The sequence below is a fragment of the Papio anubis genome, chromosome 11 (assembly GCF_008728515.1).
Source record: "Papio anubis isolate 15944 chromosome 11, Panubis1.0, whole genome shotgun sequence".
Lineage (NCBI taxonomy): Eukaryota > Metazoa > Chordata > Mammalia > Primates > Cercopithecidae > Papio > Papio anubis.
In genome coordinates, this window is record NC_044986.1 from 84,877,782 (window position 1) to 84,893,301 (window position 15,520).

The 15,520-nt window shown below is 47.4% G+C and overlaps 1 protein-coding gene across 1 annotated transcript in view; it reads right to left on the bottom strand.

Annotated features, from left to right (window-relative positions):
• LOC101020244 (FERM and PDZ domain-containing protein 2) overlaps nucleotides 1-15,520 on the bottom strand; it is a 101,402-nt gene that overhangs the window by 26,100 nt on the left and 59,782 nt on the right. Inside the window, exons 14-18 of the mRNA XM_031651928.1 lie at nucleotides 10,298-10,508; nucleotides 4,872-4,972; nucleotides 3,233-3,325; nucleotides 2,439-2,546; nucleotides 2,230-2,346 (exon numbers count right to left, since the gene is read on the bottom strand). Coding sequence (XP_031507788.1) covers nucleotides 2,230-2,346; nucleotides 2,439-2,546; nucleotides 3,233-3,325; nucleotides 4,872-4,972; nucleotides 10,298-10,508 — 630 coding nt within the window. The remainder of the gene's footprint in view (nucleotides 1-2,229; nucleotides 2,347-2,438; nucleotides 2,547-3,232; nucleotides 3,326-4,871; nucleotides 4,973-10,297; nucleotides 10,509-15,520) is intronic.

Sequence of the window (15,520 nt, forward strand, 5' to 3'; positions counted from 1 at the left end):
TGGGGCACCACAGTGAAAGGACATTTTATTCCCAGCCATTGTGGGAAACTCATTGTCTGGAATTTTAATGTGAGGTTGCGGTTTGAGAATAGCAGACCTCGAGTACCGCTTTTTGACAACCTCCATCACAGCAGGCCATCCTTGGACTATGCTGAATTGTGATTCGGTCACCTGCATTGTGTTTCCTGATGACACATGGGATGGTTTGATTGCTCCTGTCAGTGGAGGATGTGGAAGAAAACACAGGGATTGCTGAACCACTGCAGAAAGGAGAGCAGTGGTGCTGGGAAATCCGACAGAGACAACAAGCCTGAGACTGGCACTGGGGACATGCTGAGGCCAGCCCCTGGGAGGCTTCAACCCCGGGATGAAGGGTGTGGGGCTGAGACCCCAGCATGGCCACCTTCCACCATCCATAGCTTCTGGACGGGGGAGCTGCATGGCACTGTGTACATATACAAGAGTGAGAGTGTACACAGTGTTCAGAAGGCAAGGCAAATGTAGTGCCTGCATTTAGGACCTAGAAAATGCAGGCTGGTGTGAAAGGAAGTCCTCCTGTATACAAAGGAAAACTGTACGACACCCCTGAAGTGTGAAGAAGCAATTGTGAGCCTGAATTTGCAGGCAGCCTGCTGGTAGTTTACAGGATCACCCAACCAAAAGCAGCAGTGGTCTCAGGAAACTAGGGAGAAGGGATGTTAGCCTCCTCCCATTACTTCCCCCAGGCTCCTCAAGCTTGCTCCCAACAAAAACAAGAGTATTTTCCTTTGATATAGGCAGTTGTTGCTCTCTCATTCTTATCTAAAGGATGAAGAAAAACATCACTAAAAAGTACTTTACTCTTTAGGTTGATCATGAACACGCACATCAAGTAAGAAGAGCGAGCTTGCCATGAAAATTCAGCTTTAAGAACAGGCCAGGTGCAGTGGCTCACGCCTGTAATTCCAGCACTTTGGGAGGCAGAGGTGGGCAGATCACCTGAGGTCAGAAGTTCAAGACCAGCCTGACCAACATGGAGAAACCCCATCTCTACTAAAAATACAAAATATGCTGGGCGTGGCGGTGCATGCCTATAATCTCAGCTACTTGGGAGACTGAGGCAGAATTGCTTGAACCCAGGAGGTGGAGGTTACAGTGAGTGGAGATCACACCATTGCACTCCAGCCTGGGCAACAAGAGTGAAACTCTTGTTGAAAAAAAAAAAAAAAAAAAAAAAAAGAAAAGTTCCCGTTATCCTCAGCAAACTAACACAGGAACAGAAAACCAAATACCGGGCCAGGCGTGGTGGCTCACACCTGTAATCCCAGCACTTTGGGAGGCTGAGGCGGGCGGATCACTTGAGTTCAGGAGTTTAAGGCCAGTCTGGCCAACATAGTGAAACCCCGTCTGCACTAAAAACTACAAAAATTAGCTGGGTGTGGCAGCGCATGCCTGTAATCCCAGCTACTCAGGAGGCTGAGGCAGGAGAATTGCTTGAACCCGGGAGGTGGAGGCTGCAGAGATCATGCCATTGCACTCCAGCCTGGGGGAGAGAGTGAGACCCCATCTCAAAAAAAAAAAAAAAAAGGAAAATCTAATACCACATTTTCTCACTTATAAGTGGGAGCTGAATAATGAGAACCCATGGTCACAAAGAGGGGAACAACAGACACCGGGGCCTACTTGAGGGAGGAGAGAGAGGGTCAGGAAAAATAACTATTGGGCACTCTACTGAGCACCTGGGTGATGAAAAGGTCTGTACATCAACCCCTGTGACACAAGTTTGCCTGTAATAACAAACCTACACAGGTAGCCCTGAACCCAAAACAAAAGTTCAACAAAGAACAGTTCCTGTCTCCTCCCCAGCTGATTGCTATACCTAAACCCAAACTACAGAAATCCTGGCGCAGTCCCTATCAACAAGGACTTTGGGTGGCAAGAAAAAGGTTCTCCCTGCCATGCAAGGAGAGTTGATGGAAAAAAAAGACTGGTTGTATCCAGCCGTGTCTAACAAAGAATTAGAGTAGGTTACTCCCTTTCAGCAACACAAGCAGTGGTAACGCCCATCCTGCGCCTGAAATTGAAAAGCTTATTAATTTGTGCCACTACACTGCTTCTTTGCAAGCCAATACCACAAGGAAAGCAATACAGAAGACCTACGTGGACTTCAAGGTCTAGTACCTCATAGTAATCATGTACTCCTGAAAACAGGGGAGGCTCTTCAGCTCCCAAGAGCAGGTTAAAACATACCTTTTGACTGAGAAATAATTAACTCTATGTTGTCAGGGGAATTCTGGATCATCCTAACAGCCATGTTGAATGTGAAGCCCTCCAGACTGATGTGATTCAGGGCTAGTATCTGCCCTCCTGGAAAAATAATACATCTAAATAATCCTTCCAAGGAAATAAAAAAGAGTGATTTCTTAAAACAGTATCTCTAGTGATTTAAAAAGATGTACCTGGTTTGATCATTTTTGCTTTTTCTGCTGGTCCTCCAGGTATAATAGAAGATATAAAAATGCCAGGGTCAGCTTGGCCTGCATACTCTCCCTCATTAATGACAAAACCTGTAATCCAAGATGACAGTCCATGATAAGATGATACTTAGTGATTTTGCTGTTCAGAGAGGTTAGGTCATTTCCCTGATATCACACAGCTACCAAGTGGCATTAGCTAATAGTTACAGTCAGGTCTTCTGATCCTCAAATAGAGGATCCTTTCTACTCTGCCATGATACTTGGAGAAAGGTGGATTGTTCCCCATTAGTAAGCACAGCTAAAGCTAGGAGCACAAACCACCAATAGGCACTGGATTTTGCTTCAGTAGATAATGAGACATAGGAAAGAAATGATTTTTAATCAAGTACCTTGTTTCCGTACCTTGTTTCTTATACAGTTTTTAGGGTCTTAGAAAGTGGTTACTAGTAAGAGGCAAAATAAATTGACTCTTCTTCCCCATGGCTGACTAGAGGAAGGTTGCTACATGGTATTAGGGGAAAAAATCTTTTTCTGCCTTGTACTTAGATGCGCTGCAAAAATGTATCAGGCCTAAAAGAAAAACTTTGAAACAAAAGTCTCATTGCTCTTTAGGAACAATTAAAGGGAGAAAAAAGCAGAAGTGATTACTAGAAAAGGCAAACTGGGAGAGGAGGGATAGGAAAGGGTAGTAGACAAGTTGAAAGGGAAAACAGCACCCACCTCCCCACTTTGCCCAGCGGTAGAGACTGGGCCTCACCTGCAGGGAACCCTCTTACCAAAACCACGATGTGGGTCGCGTTTCAGTGTCACACGCACGATTTCTCGGCCTGGTTCAGCTGTAAAGCTCTTCCTCCTATTATTCTGTGACCCTAGAGGTAGAATCAGAGCACCACACTGTGCTTTTCCCCAAAATTATTTGGGAGCTAATACAAAAGGAGTAAACAGCATTTCACACACACACGTGCATGCACATTCACATGCACACATTCCTGAAAACAAAAGTAGCTCATATTTTATCTTCCAGCAGTGCTGGGAATGGATGCCTGAACACACACTCGCATAAGCCTCTCTGGAGTGTCACTCAGTGTTGCTCAAGTTCCAGCTTAAAGAGCAGGGGCAAGAACAGTATGGGCTATGGTGCGTGTTTTCTGTACGACTTATTGTAGCTATTTTGTTCCGCATTCATTTTGGGACAAGACAGAGGATGAGCAGAGATGTATTAATACTTGCTGAGAGTGAAAACAAAAACAAAAGCTAAAACAGAGATGAGACAGCAAAGCCTTCCCATCCCAGGCCTCAAATAACCAGGGGTGACAAGGTGCCAGCAGCCCAGCCTGTGTGACCTGTGGTCTTCCCCTGGCTTGGATCATGGAGGAGCCCCAGACAGAGCCCCGAAGCTGTTCCTGGAGAGCTGGAGTCCTGGGGTGAGGCACTTCAGTGTGTGCCACAGCATACTTGGGACAATCCCCAAACAGTGACCCACCACTGCAATCCTTCCGCGTCTCTCCCTCCCCCAGGGACCTTGGCAGAAATTGGCAGACGGTTACTGGTAAAGAGTTGCCTGGCAGTTTTCCTGATTGATATGGTTTGGCTGTGTCCCCACCCAAATCTCAGCTTGAATTGTATCTCCCAGAATTCCCACATGTTGTGGGAGGGACCCGGGGGAAGTAATTGAATCATGGAGGCTGGTCTCCCCATGCTATTCTCATGATAATGAGTAAGTCTCACAAGATCTGATGGGTTTATCAGGGGTTTCCACTTTTGTTTCTTCCTCATTTTTCTCTTGCTGCCATCACGTAAGAAGTGCCTTTTGCCTCCCACCATGACTCTGAGGCCTCCCCAGCCGTGTGGAACTGTAAGTCCAATTAAACCTCTTCTTCTTCCCAGTCTTGGGTATGTCTTTATCAGCAGCATGAAAACAGACTAATACACTGATCCAATCCCCAGGTTTAATGCTCACTGAGTAGAGATATTTTTCCAAGTGTCGGATCTCTTTGTCCTTACATTCAACGGGGAACTGGCCAGGAGGGTGCATGGCAGAAGGGACTGCCGTCTACTCTGTGTATGTTTTCTGGTGAATACTAGGAAACATGGGTGTTCTGGCCTGCATAAAGAAGCATATCTACAGTGAATGGTGCCTTTTTCTGAACACACCCTCCATAGGAGGTATTCTTCCTTCTGGACGAGAGTGTTGGGATTGTCTTCGCCAGAGCTAACACACTTCAGATCCACATACCCAGCCAAAGCTAAATGTCTCTTCCCAACCACAGGTAGTTTAAAAAGAAAATAATTCAAAAAACAAAAAGATTACAAACATTGTGTGGGAAGCAAAATGAAGTGGTGGTAAAAGACTCAAAGCAAGCTTCCTGCGTAGGGGTTCCTCTACCCGAGACCTGGCCGCGGCCTGGCCCATACCTGCATGCACGCTCTGAGCAGGTAGCCCAGAGAGAGAGTCCCAGGTCATTGGCTTCTGGATCACACAGGCACTCTTCAGCTGCTCCCGGCCAGTGCAGGGGCTGCCGGGAAAAGACAATGAGGTTAGATAAGGTGGCTGAAGGAGGAAGCAACTTCTTGGCATTTCTGAGTGGTGCCCAGGGAGGGCAGCCTTGTGTCCAGTCATCCAGTACCTCCTCAAAGGGACCCCGTCAAGGGTTGATCTAGTTATTAGGAGGGCACTGGGAAAAATGGCTCTAGGATCTTTATGTCTCAGAGGGGACACTGAGGTCACTCGGCTTCATATGAGCTTCCTACTATGTGCAAGATATGTGGCCCTGCAAACCTCCATTTATTCAACCATAAAATAAGAATAATATTCCTACTTCCCAGGCTTCCAATGGAACTGAAATGAGATAGTAAGCATCAAACACCAGCCCTCTTAGTGGATACTGATGTTTTGTCATTTGCTCCTGTTTTCAGCTGAAGGCCTTCAGCCAGACCAGGCGCCCTCCACACCCCATCTACCATGTGACTGAGGGCTGCACAGGGTCACTGACCTGCTTGATCATTGTACATGCTTGTGTTGGGTGCCGCCTGATCATACCATGCTGTGAACAAGAAGCATTCATGCAGGCATTCAGTTGGCCCTGATGGAATGTGCCACATGCTAGTAAATAATGTACTAGAGCCTAGCAGAATAACGAGTCAAGGGAGATGTTGTCCCAGCCCTGGGGTCAGTTCTGCACAGAGATAAGCTACATTCAGAGGTAAGCAATGTCTAGAGTGAGAGGGAACAATTGATGTAAAGCTGTGTGTCTCAGAGCCCTGGAAAAAGCCAGCTCTGGGCCTCCTGGGTGGCCGAACATCTGAGCAGATTCAGCTTCCCTGGTTACCCAGACCGACCCCACCCCTCAGAGCCCCACAGCCATCTCACAGCTTCAAGCAGCTGGACTATGTAGCAGGGGATGCTGGCACGGACAGTTTCCTGTGGACCCTCCCCCTGTACCCTTGGAACTGTGACGCCAGGGCTCTCTGCAGGGAGCTTGGTACTGTGCAAAGAGGCTGCAGCTGGTAAAGGAAGAACAGGGGTAGTGGGGGGAGGAGAAGTCCAGCCTCACAGTGAGGTGCAGCACAGGGTAGCTTTGGAGGCTGGCGACGGATGAGGCCTCACTCTGACCTGGCTCCTGTTTGTGCTTCCCTTGGAGCACGATAGACCCACAGTGACAGAACCCCAGGTGTCAGGCCTGGGTTCCAAAGCACCGAGGGTAAAGGGTGGGTCAGGCATGGGCCCTATCCTCTGGGAGTCCCCAGCCTGCTGTGGGATGCAGGGGGGATGACTTTCATGCCTCCTAGAGCCAACCAAGGAGCCCAGGGAGAGGCAGCGACAAGGTGTTCGTGTGCTCAATGGATGGAGAAATCCCCACAGTCTGGGAGGAGCCAAGAGAGGCGATGAGGCTGAGGGGGCCTTCACGTGGCCTTTAGGGAAAAGGAAGAGCTTTTCTGGGCCTGGGTTTTTATGACTCATGTGATCTGGGCCACACATGCAACCCTCTACTGCTTAAAAGCCAATCACTGCCAGCCACAAAAGGATGAAATGTGAATGATTCCACTCATCTGAGGAGCCTGGAGCAGTCACATTCACAGACCAGAAGGAGCACGGCAGCGGCCAGGGGCTGAGGTGGGTGGAATGGGAGTTGTGTCGAATGGGTGCAGTTTCAATTTGGGAAGACGGATAAAACTCTGTGGATGGACTTCGGTGATGGTAGCACAACATCGTGAGTGGACTGCATGCTACTGAACTGACAAATGGTTAGGACGGTGGGTGTTATATTATGTGTATTTTTTACCACAATTTAAACACATTTTAAATGCAAACTTTAAAAAAACCCATTTACTGAAAGCTTTCCCTGCCAGCCTCAGAGCTAAGGATACACAGGGCACATTGCTGTTCTTGAGAAGCTCCATGTTTAACAGCACAGACACAAGCGTGTGGGTGTCAGGGTGGACGGGACAGAGGGTACTGCCCTAACTGGAGCCAGGGATGTGGAGGAGGCACACCTTTGCCTGAGGCAGTGGGGAAAGGCTTCAGAAAAGCAGTGATGTGAAGTCAGAGGCCACCTCCCAGGAGAGGGAGGACAGGCAGGAGCTGTACCTCAGGGCAGGCAGCCACTGGCACCTCTGTTCCAAGAGGTGCTGTGTAAACAACTGCTCAGGAATGCCACTGGCGATGGGGTCCTGCCTCCACGTGTCAGCCTTCCCTCCTGTGTTCACATGCCCAGGCTCAGGCCAGCGGCATGGCCCGCACCTTTCTACACAGACCCCATGTGGGCCACCTATCTGCTGGCCTGTGAGCTCATGAGGTGGGGACCACATCTGCCCTGCTCACCACCGAGTGCTCCACACCTGACCCAGAGCTGGCACACAGTAGGTGCTCAATCCATTTTTCTACTAAGACTGAGGAGGCCCTTGCTCATGGTGTTCCTCCTCTTCTTCTCATGGTGCCCAGATCCTACTCATCAGTCAAGACCTGATGTCACATCCCCCAAGCAGCCCTCCCTGGTGCCCTTGCTTGGAAATTGCTGCACTGTTCATGGAGCCTAACGCTGTGTTTGAGACCAGCATCAGGGCAGTCACCACAGACCCAGCCCATATTCAGCTTTTAAAACATGACTTAATTCCCACAGCCACCCAGTGGGGAAGGATGACTATTACTACCACTGGACGAATGAGGAAACTGAGGTCTGGGGTGTTGAATAACTTCCTTGAGGTCACACAGCACTAGACCGTAGAGCAGGTGTTGGCGAAGGACTTCCATGATGCAGGGCTTGATCCAGAACCCTGTCAGCAGGGGCCCTCGGCAGAGTGGCCTCTGTACCATGACAGAAACGCTAAACATCTCATCTGCATCACTGTCATGGCCTTTGGCCCACCTCAGACTTTGACTGCCGTGGTGAGGGGCAGTTCCATGAGAGCTCAGGCTCAGCTGAGCTGACAGCATACTGGCTGAGGTGTGGCCCTGTTTCTGCTCTAGAGATTCTTGTCCATCTTGGGGGCCATCTCCTCCACCGCCACTATTCCCACCTTACCCAAAAGCATGGGAGAGTCCAGGCCTCCCATCCTTCGACCAAAGGGAAGTAGGAGCCAGTACACGGTGTTTGCCTCCTGTCCTGCAGTTCTAGGAGGCCTCTGCACACCTCTGTGGAGCTGAGCCCTGGTTGCCCTCAACAGCTACCTGGTGACCCCCACCGCTGTGACCACACTTTGCCTGCTTCCTCAACTCACTCTCTCGCTCACTCCTTCTTGGCATCAGCTCCACAAAAACATACCCACACCCAAACCAGTGTCTCAAGCTGTGCTTCTTGGGGGTGGGGTTGGGGGAATCTGCCAAGAATTCAAAAGCCTAGTAATTAGGTTTCCCTTTTCACCCACGGGTTACCAGTAACTTCTGATGTGAGTTATTAAGGATCATGAAAATTTGGCATTTGTAAACCAAGATTAGAGTTATACCGAATTGTATGGAGGGCACCAATTCAGCTTTCTATCAAGAAGGCCAGCTACCATGCAATACTGAAAAGCCCCTACTATGCATGACCACTGGCCAGTCGCTGGAAGGGCCACCATTCTCAGGAAGGATGCTTTGCGGGAAACACATCCTCAAGGTGGCCTTGAGTCAGTCATGGCTTCTTCTGCCTTTTAAACAATGAAGTGCTATAAGGTACCATCAGTTTGGGTGACAGATGAAAGATGTCCACAAGGTCTTGGACACTCCTACATCAAGAACTGGAGCCTATTTCTGCTCCCTTTGAATCTGTGCTGACCTGTGACTATTTTAACTGACATTATGGCAGCAGTGACACCAGGCTAGCTTCAGGCCTAGACTTGAAGAGAACTGGCAGCTTCTTTTTGGGATCTTGGAGCCCTCCTGCCATGCAGAATCTTGCTGGAGACCCCACAGGGAGAGGAGTTGAGACTACTCACGGAGAGAGAGGGGCTCCGTGAGCACTGCCTCTCAACCATCCAGGGAACCAGCCTGTGAACAAAGTCATCTTGCATCCTCTAGACTACTCCAACATCTGCTGGACCCCAGTCAATAGCACATGAAGCCCAGAAGAATCCCTCAACTAAGTCCTGCCTGAATTTCTAATCCAGTTCATTGTGAAATTTCTAATCCAGTCATTTGTTACATAGCAATAGATGCTCGAAACCGTTTTGCTTTACCACTGTTGATTTAGTTTGTGATGCACAGCAATGTATATTTGCATCAACAGAATTGGAGACAATAATTTTCTAAGAATTACTTTAAGATGATAGTCATGGATGTAGATATAGGTATAGCTATAGATACACACATAGACTTTCAGTTCAAATGAATCATCCATACCTTCTTGCTGAAGTAGCTGGAAAACTCATCCCAAAAAAACAGATCCTGCAGCAACCTTCATTGGTCATATGCTGCCTGGGAATCTGTGCTATTTCTATAAATTGCAGTGTAAATGTAATCCAAGTCCTAGGCTATTTTTAAATTTATGAATCATTGTTTTGTCATGTGAAGTTGCATTTATAAGCCCATTATTTTTACATACAAATTTAAATGATAAGCAGCTCATCAATAGGAAAGGTAGCATGGTGTAGAGGTTAGGAGTTGGACTCTAAGGCCAGCTGCATGTGTTCAAATCCTAACCCCTGGGTTTTCTCTCTGTGATGTGATGAGGACAACAGAAACACTTAACGGAGTCATAAGACTTAAATTAGTTGACGTGTACGCATGCTCGAAACAGCACCTGGCTGATAATAAGGCCAAATAGGCTTATTGCAACTTGTTTATTTGTCCTCTCCAATTTCGTATTATCATGTAGTTCTTTCTTCACCGAAAGACGGGAGCATCATAGAAGGAGGAATGAGATGTTTGTCCTAGAGTGTTTAACATAGACTTAGCCCATAGCTGGCCTTCTGTAAATCTCTGTGGAATTGATTGACAGTTACCCAATAAATATATACTTTTCTTAGACATCTAACATTCTTTAAACAATTTCTTGGCTGGGCGTGGTGGCTCACGCCTGTAATCCCAGCACTTTGGGAGGCCGAGGAGGGTAGATCACCTGAGGTCTGGAGTTCGAGACCAGCCTGACCAACATGGAGAATCCCCGTCTCTACTAAAAATACAAAAATTGGCCAGGTGTGGCAGTGCATGCCTGTAATCCCAGCTACTTGGGAGGCTGAGGCAGGAGAATCGCTTGAATCTGGAAGGCTGAGGCTGTGGTGAGCCAAGATCACCCCACTGTACTCCAGCCTGGGCAACAAGAACGAAACTCCGTCTCAAAAAAAAAAAAATCTTCAATACAGATCACTGCAGAGCATCAAGCACATGGTGGTTTGAGCCCAGAGAACAAATGTGTCACACCCACCTGCGCCCGATGCCTTCTGCTCCAACCTCCTTGCTGCCGTCCACTTTGAAGTTATCCAGTGATGTACTCAACATGCCTCCTACAGCGTCCTGAAGCCTGGATGCAAACAACTCGTTTTCTGAGCATGACAATCTCTGAATCCAAATGAGAGGCTTAGACTGGGCCTGGTGTGCAGGACTCAAATTGGCCATTTGCACAAACTTATCATGGTCTGAATTTGGGGAGAAAAAGATAGACATACACACACACAAGAATGATGCTGGATCCATTGCTGTGGTGGTTGTAACATATCACTGGGCCCCCGCTCTCCTCCTCCTTTCTTTTTCTGCTGCTATTTTGTCTCCTGCGATTATCCCTGGGAATGCAAGTTCTCCTAATTAGCACTTGCTAATGAAAGAAACCTCAGAAACAGAAGAAGGAAGAGACAAGATGCTCTCTCTCCCCCCTGCGACTAACAGGATGCAGAGCCAAGGAGCCTGTTTAAATGGGTGCTAACCCTAGAGCATTTGCGGGTGTGTCGGCTCTGGCAGAGCCTCCTGTGAAATCAGCTGCCCCATCCCTTTCTGCTTTCTGCTTTTACAGATCTGTCCTCCCAAACATTCTTATAACAAATGTTCCTCCAAATCCCCTGGGATCCCAAGATTAGGCTCTGCTCTGTGGAGTATAACCTTTAATCTCTACACAGCTTAGTTTGCCCTGGTAATCATATTTAATACAAGGTCCTATTTCCTGGAATATAATATGAGATGTGTTGGGTCCCCTCAGCTTTGACAGTTGCCTTTATCCTTTCATGTAGAAATGTTTAATAAATAACTTTGATGAAATCTTGAACTTAAGACAATGGATGTGATTAACTCCCCACTTCCCTATTCACATTGTTCATAAAAAAATTTGGGATTTGAAAAATAGAGCTTTTAAGTTAATGAGGCTTTACATAAAGCCAAGTTAGTATTTTAAGAAAGGAAAATGATGACTACATTCTGACCATCTGCGCCTTGCTAAAACCAAGAAGGAAAGAATGGCCAGACACATGGTAGTGGTATGGCTCCTGGTTTCTCTGTGTGTGTATGTGTGTGTGCACATGCACTTCTAGAGCCTGGTGAAGTGCCTCCTTTTCAAGGATATCCATGGGCATATAGTTCTTCAAACAGACCCCCCTCTCTTCCCTACAATGGTGTCTGGTTCCTTGCCAGGGCTGTGCTCACTGAAAAAGCCAGTATTTTTAAAAAAACTTTTTGAGAATTTTCTGCATGCATGAGGCATTATGGTAACATGACTCACATACAGTAGGCAAAAAGCAATCAAGGAATATAAGTAAATTAAACGTGACCTGCAGCTTTTGCACAAATTGCATAGTATCTTACTCCAGAGCTAGAGCTTGCTCAGAAACAGCAACAACAGCAGTAATGTCAACACCAACTACTAATATTTGCTGAATGCTTACTATGTGCCAGGCATCGGGGGAAGCACATTATCTGCACTGTCTCATTTCATCGTCACAATAACCCTGTGGGGTAGACATTATTATACACAATTTATAGATCATGGAACTTGGGGCTAAGAGACTGTTAATCATTTGCTCATGGTCCCAAAGCCAGTAAGCGGTAGGGCAGACTCACACTCAAACCTGTAGACTCCACAGTCCACGCTGGAAAATGGGGACGCTGAGGACACAAAGACAATGACAGCAGCAGGGGAGATTGATCTGAGACACGCCCAGCCTTCTCCAGGGCCCAAAGGGACAGTCACCTTAGACTTAATCATGATGGATATTAAAACACACGGGGGGATATTCTAGGCAGAGAGTGAAGGCAAGGTCTCAGCTCAGAGAGGTTTAGCGGGTTTGAAGCAAGACTGTTCAGAGACTGTGATTACAGGAAGGAGCCATCCCTTAGAGGCAGGGGACTCACAGAAGTCAGCAGAGGAGAGCGAGCTCAAGGGCCTGTGAGATGCTGGGGAGTGCCTGGAGCCTGAGGAGGAAGCTCAGTTAGCAGGAGAGGGGCCGCTTAGTGAGGTCAGGAAATGAGAACCTGGGTGCCAAGCACTCAGCATCAGGGACTCAGTCTACAGCTGTGGGCTGGCAGGGCTGCCGGTGAGTGCCAGTGTCATCGCTAGGCCTCAGCTTCATGGGGCTAACTGGGTGGACAAACAGTGGAGGGGGGATTTGTTGGAAGGTGGTAGAGCCAAAAGCAGACAGACTTTCAAGAATAGAAGGAAGTATTGCCATGAATGTCCCAAAGCCACTAGCGAGCCGAGGACAGTGGACCGTTTCTGTTCCCTGCTGTGGGTGACTCGTAGCATAATTGTGGCACTAGGGAAATAAGGCTGAATCCATCTGGATGTCAAGGGCAAAGTCCAAGTCAGTTACAGTGTCACAAGGGCACAGGATATACTCAGAGCCAAGGGCCACGAGGAAAAGACACCCAGGACAAGATTCTGGGCAGCCCACTGCAAATCTGCAGCCTTGCCGCCTTCTTGGGGAAGGGCCAAGACCATTCCTGCAGCCCCCAGGCCACCCATGAGAAGAGCTCAGCAAAGGCCCATGGACCCCACTCTGCAAGGCTGACAGATCCTGCCTATTTAGTCCTGAAATTATGCATTTGTAAAAGCTCAGTGATCTATCTTTTCTCCCTACAGAACCAAATATAACTATAAAGTAATATGTTTATTGAGACAATTTACAGAAGAGTGACTAAGAAGCACTTGGAAAGTGCTCAACTGCTCAAAAATCAAAGGACTGCAAAATAAAGCCACAGTGAGAAATCACTTCTAGCTATCAAATGAACAAAGATAAACACGATGATATCTATTCCAGCAAGGATGCAACAAAACAGGCAAGACAATACTGGGCTTGAGAATGGCACTCGCGAAAACAGCAATAGTCTTAAAAATGCCCATCGCTGGTGCCCAGCAATTACACTTCTGAGATCTAACTAAAAGAAACGATATAAAATACAGAAAAATATTTATTCAAATGATATTTATCATATTATTTATAATACTTAAAAACAAAAAGTGAACTAAATATCAAAAATGGGAAGGGTTCAGTAAATGATTGTAATTCCACGCAAATCATCCATTTGTTCATCAAAAAACATGTATTAACTGCTTCCCATTTGACACACCACACCTCTGTTCTGTGCTGGAGCTGTTCTTGTGGAACTCCCAGTCCACTGCTGACTACAGGCAGACATATCCACAAATAAAAGAGGCAGAATAATACAGGTGAGAAGACAGAGGTCTGCACAGCAGAGGGAGTGGTCCATCCACCTAGGAAGAGCCACCTGGGGGCAGTCAATCAGGAAAGCCTTCAAGGAGGAGGTTACCGGACTTATCTTGGTGGTCTGAGCCAGGAAAGGGTTGGGAATGCGCTGTAGGCAGAGGGTATGCTGGACACAAAGGCCCTGGAAGCTGAGTCATCCTGGTGTGCTGAACAGCCTGCAAGCTGGCATGAAAAACAGCCAGAGGCCAGAGAGGAAGAGTCAGGGCAAAGAATACAGCAGGACTGGGGGCAGAGTGGGAAGTGTCTGGCATGCCATTCTAGAAGAAGTTTGAGCTTGTCCCTGCAGACAGCAGAAAGCCATTAACAAGTTTTCAGTATGGAAGAAAATGATCGGATTGGTCCTTTTGAAAGGTCACTCTGAAGGCTGAGAAGGACAATTATCCGGGACATGAGTACTAGCAGCAAGTCTATTATGTGACATGCCTCCATTTCAAGGATATGACATGTATTGGGTTCCCCCAGCTTTGACATTGCTCTCTCTCTGTTTTTGGTGACAAGTGGGGTGGGAAGAGAGGGTGCAGGCCCAGACACTCCCAGTTTCCTGCAGGGAGGCTGGGTGGACCCATTTGAACAAGACAGATATCATGGCAAAGAGAGGCGTGTGAGAGGAAGAGATCAATTACGGATGCCCTGAGCTTGAGGGATGTGTGGGACCATGAGCTGGAGGTGGCCAGTTCTCAGCTGCATGTAATCACTGAAAAGGGTGTCTGCAGAGAGAGTTTCTAAAATGAAGAAATATTTTAAAAGGCAAGGAAACTTTGTCTAAACTCATCCTTTCAATGCAAAGAAATGTTAGATTCCTAAAAACTCCTAAGACGGTAGAATGTGCAGTTTGAGAAAACAGCCTATTACAAGCCAAATAGGCCTGAAAGGACTAATTTTACAAGTGAGCTCATGAAATCTTTATAAATATTTTACAGTCACTGAAATCAGGCAATAAAAGCAATATCAATGGTGTTTCACACGCTGTTCTCAGCAACAGCAGGTAAGTCAGGTATAATTAATTTACATTTGTCACCTCCAGCTCCCTGGAAATATCCTGGAACCACCAGCCTGTGGTTTCAATGAAATGTTTATATGTTCATCTGGTTCTGCTGCAAATACTAAAATAAGCTACCATAATTTTCTGCGTTTGGTTCTGCATCTGAAAGTTCAGCAATTTTGTTTCCCAGTTGACCCCAACTCCTGGGCCAGCCCCAGGGCCCAATGACACAGCTCCCACATGAGTTGGCTGGCACTGAACAAAACCCCCATGAGCAGGAGCCACCATTACTACTCTCGCACTGAGCACAAAACACCAGACATTGAGCTGGAAATGTTACACGCACGCACCTTCCCGCTGGAGCACAACGCAAACCGACAGGATGGTCTGTATGCGCCAATGAGGGCACTCCAGCTCTGAAAGGGGAAGTGAGCTGCCCAAAGTCACACAGCTAGAAAGTGGCACTCCCCTCAGTCTACCGGACTCCACAGGCCACATTCCAAATCAGTGTTTCTGAAGCTTATATGTACATTCAAATCACTTGGGTTCTTTTTAAAAGGCAGATTCAGATTCTGAAGGTCTGGAGTGGGGCCTGCAATTCTGCATCCTTTGCAAGCTCCCAGATGACATGCATGCTGCAGCTCCAGAAACCATGCTCTGAACATGAAGGGTGTAAACCACTGTATTATATTGTTCCCTTTTGTAACCAAAGAACTAATGCTTAGAGATTGACAGCAGCTGTGGTAAAGCCAGTGTGCAAAACCAAGTCTCTCTAGCACTGAATTCCATGCTCTGGCTGGTTATAAAAGGCCGTAGTACAGGCGCCGGGCCCCAACAGCCACAGGTTCAAACCTTGACTAGGCCCACCACTAAGCAGCCAGCACATTATTTAACTTTTCCAAGTCTCAGTTTGCTCCTCCCCATAATGCTGGTATACGCCTCCTGGGGCTGCTTGACC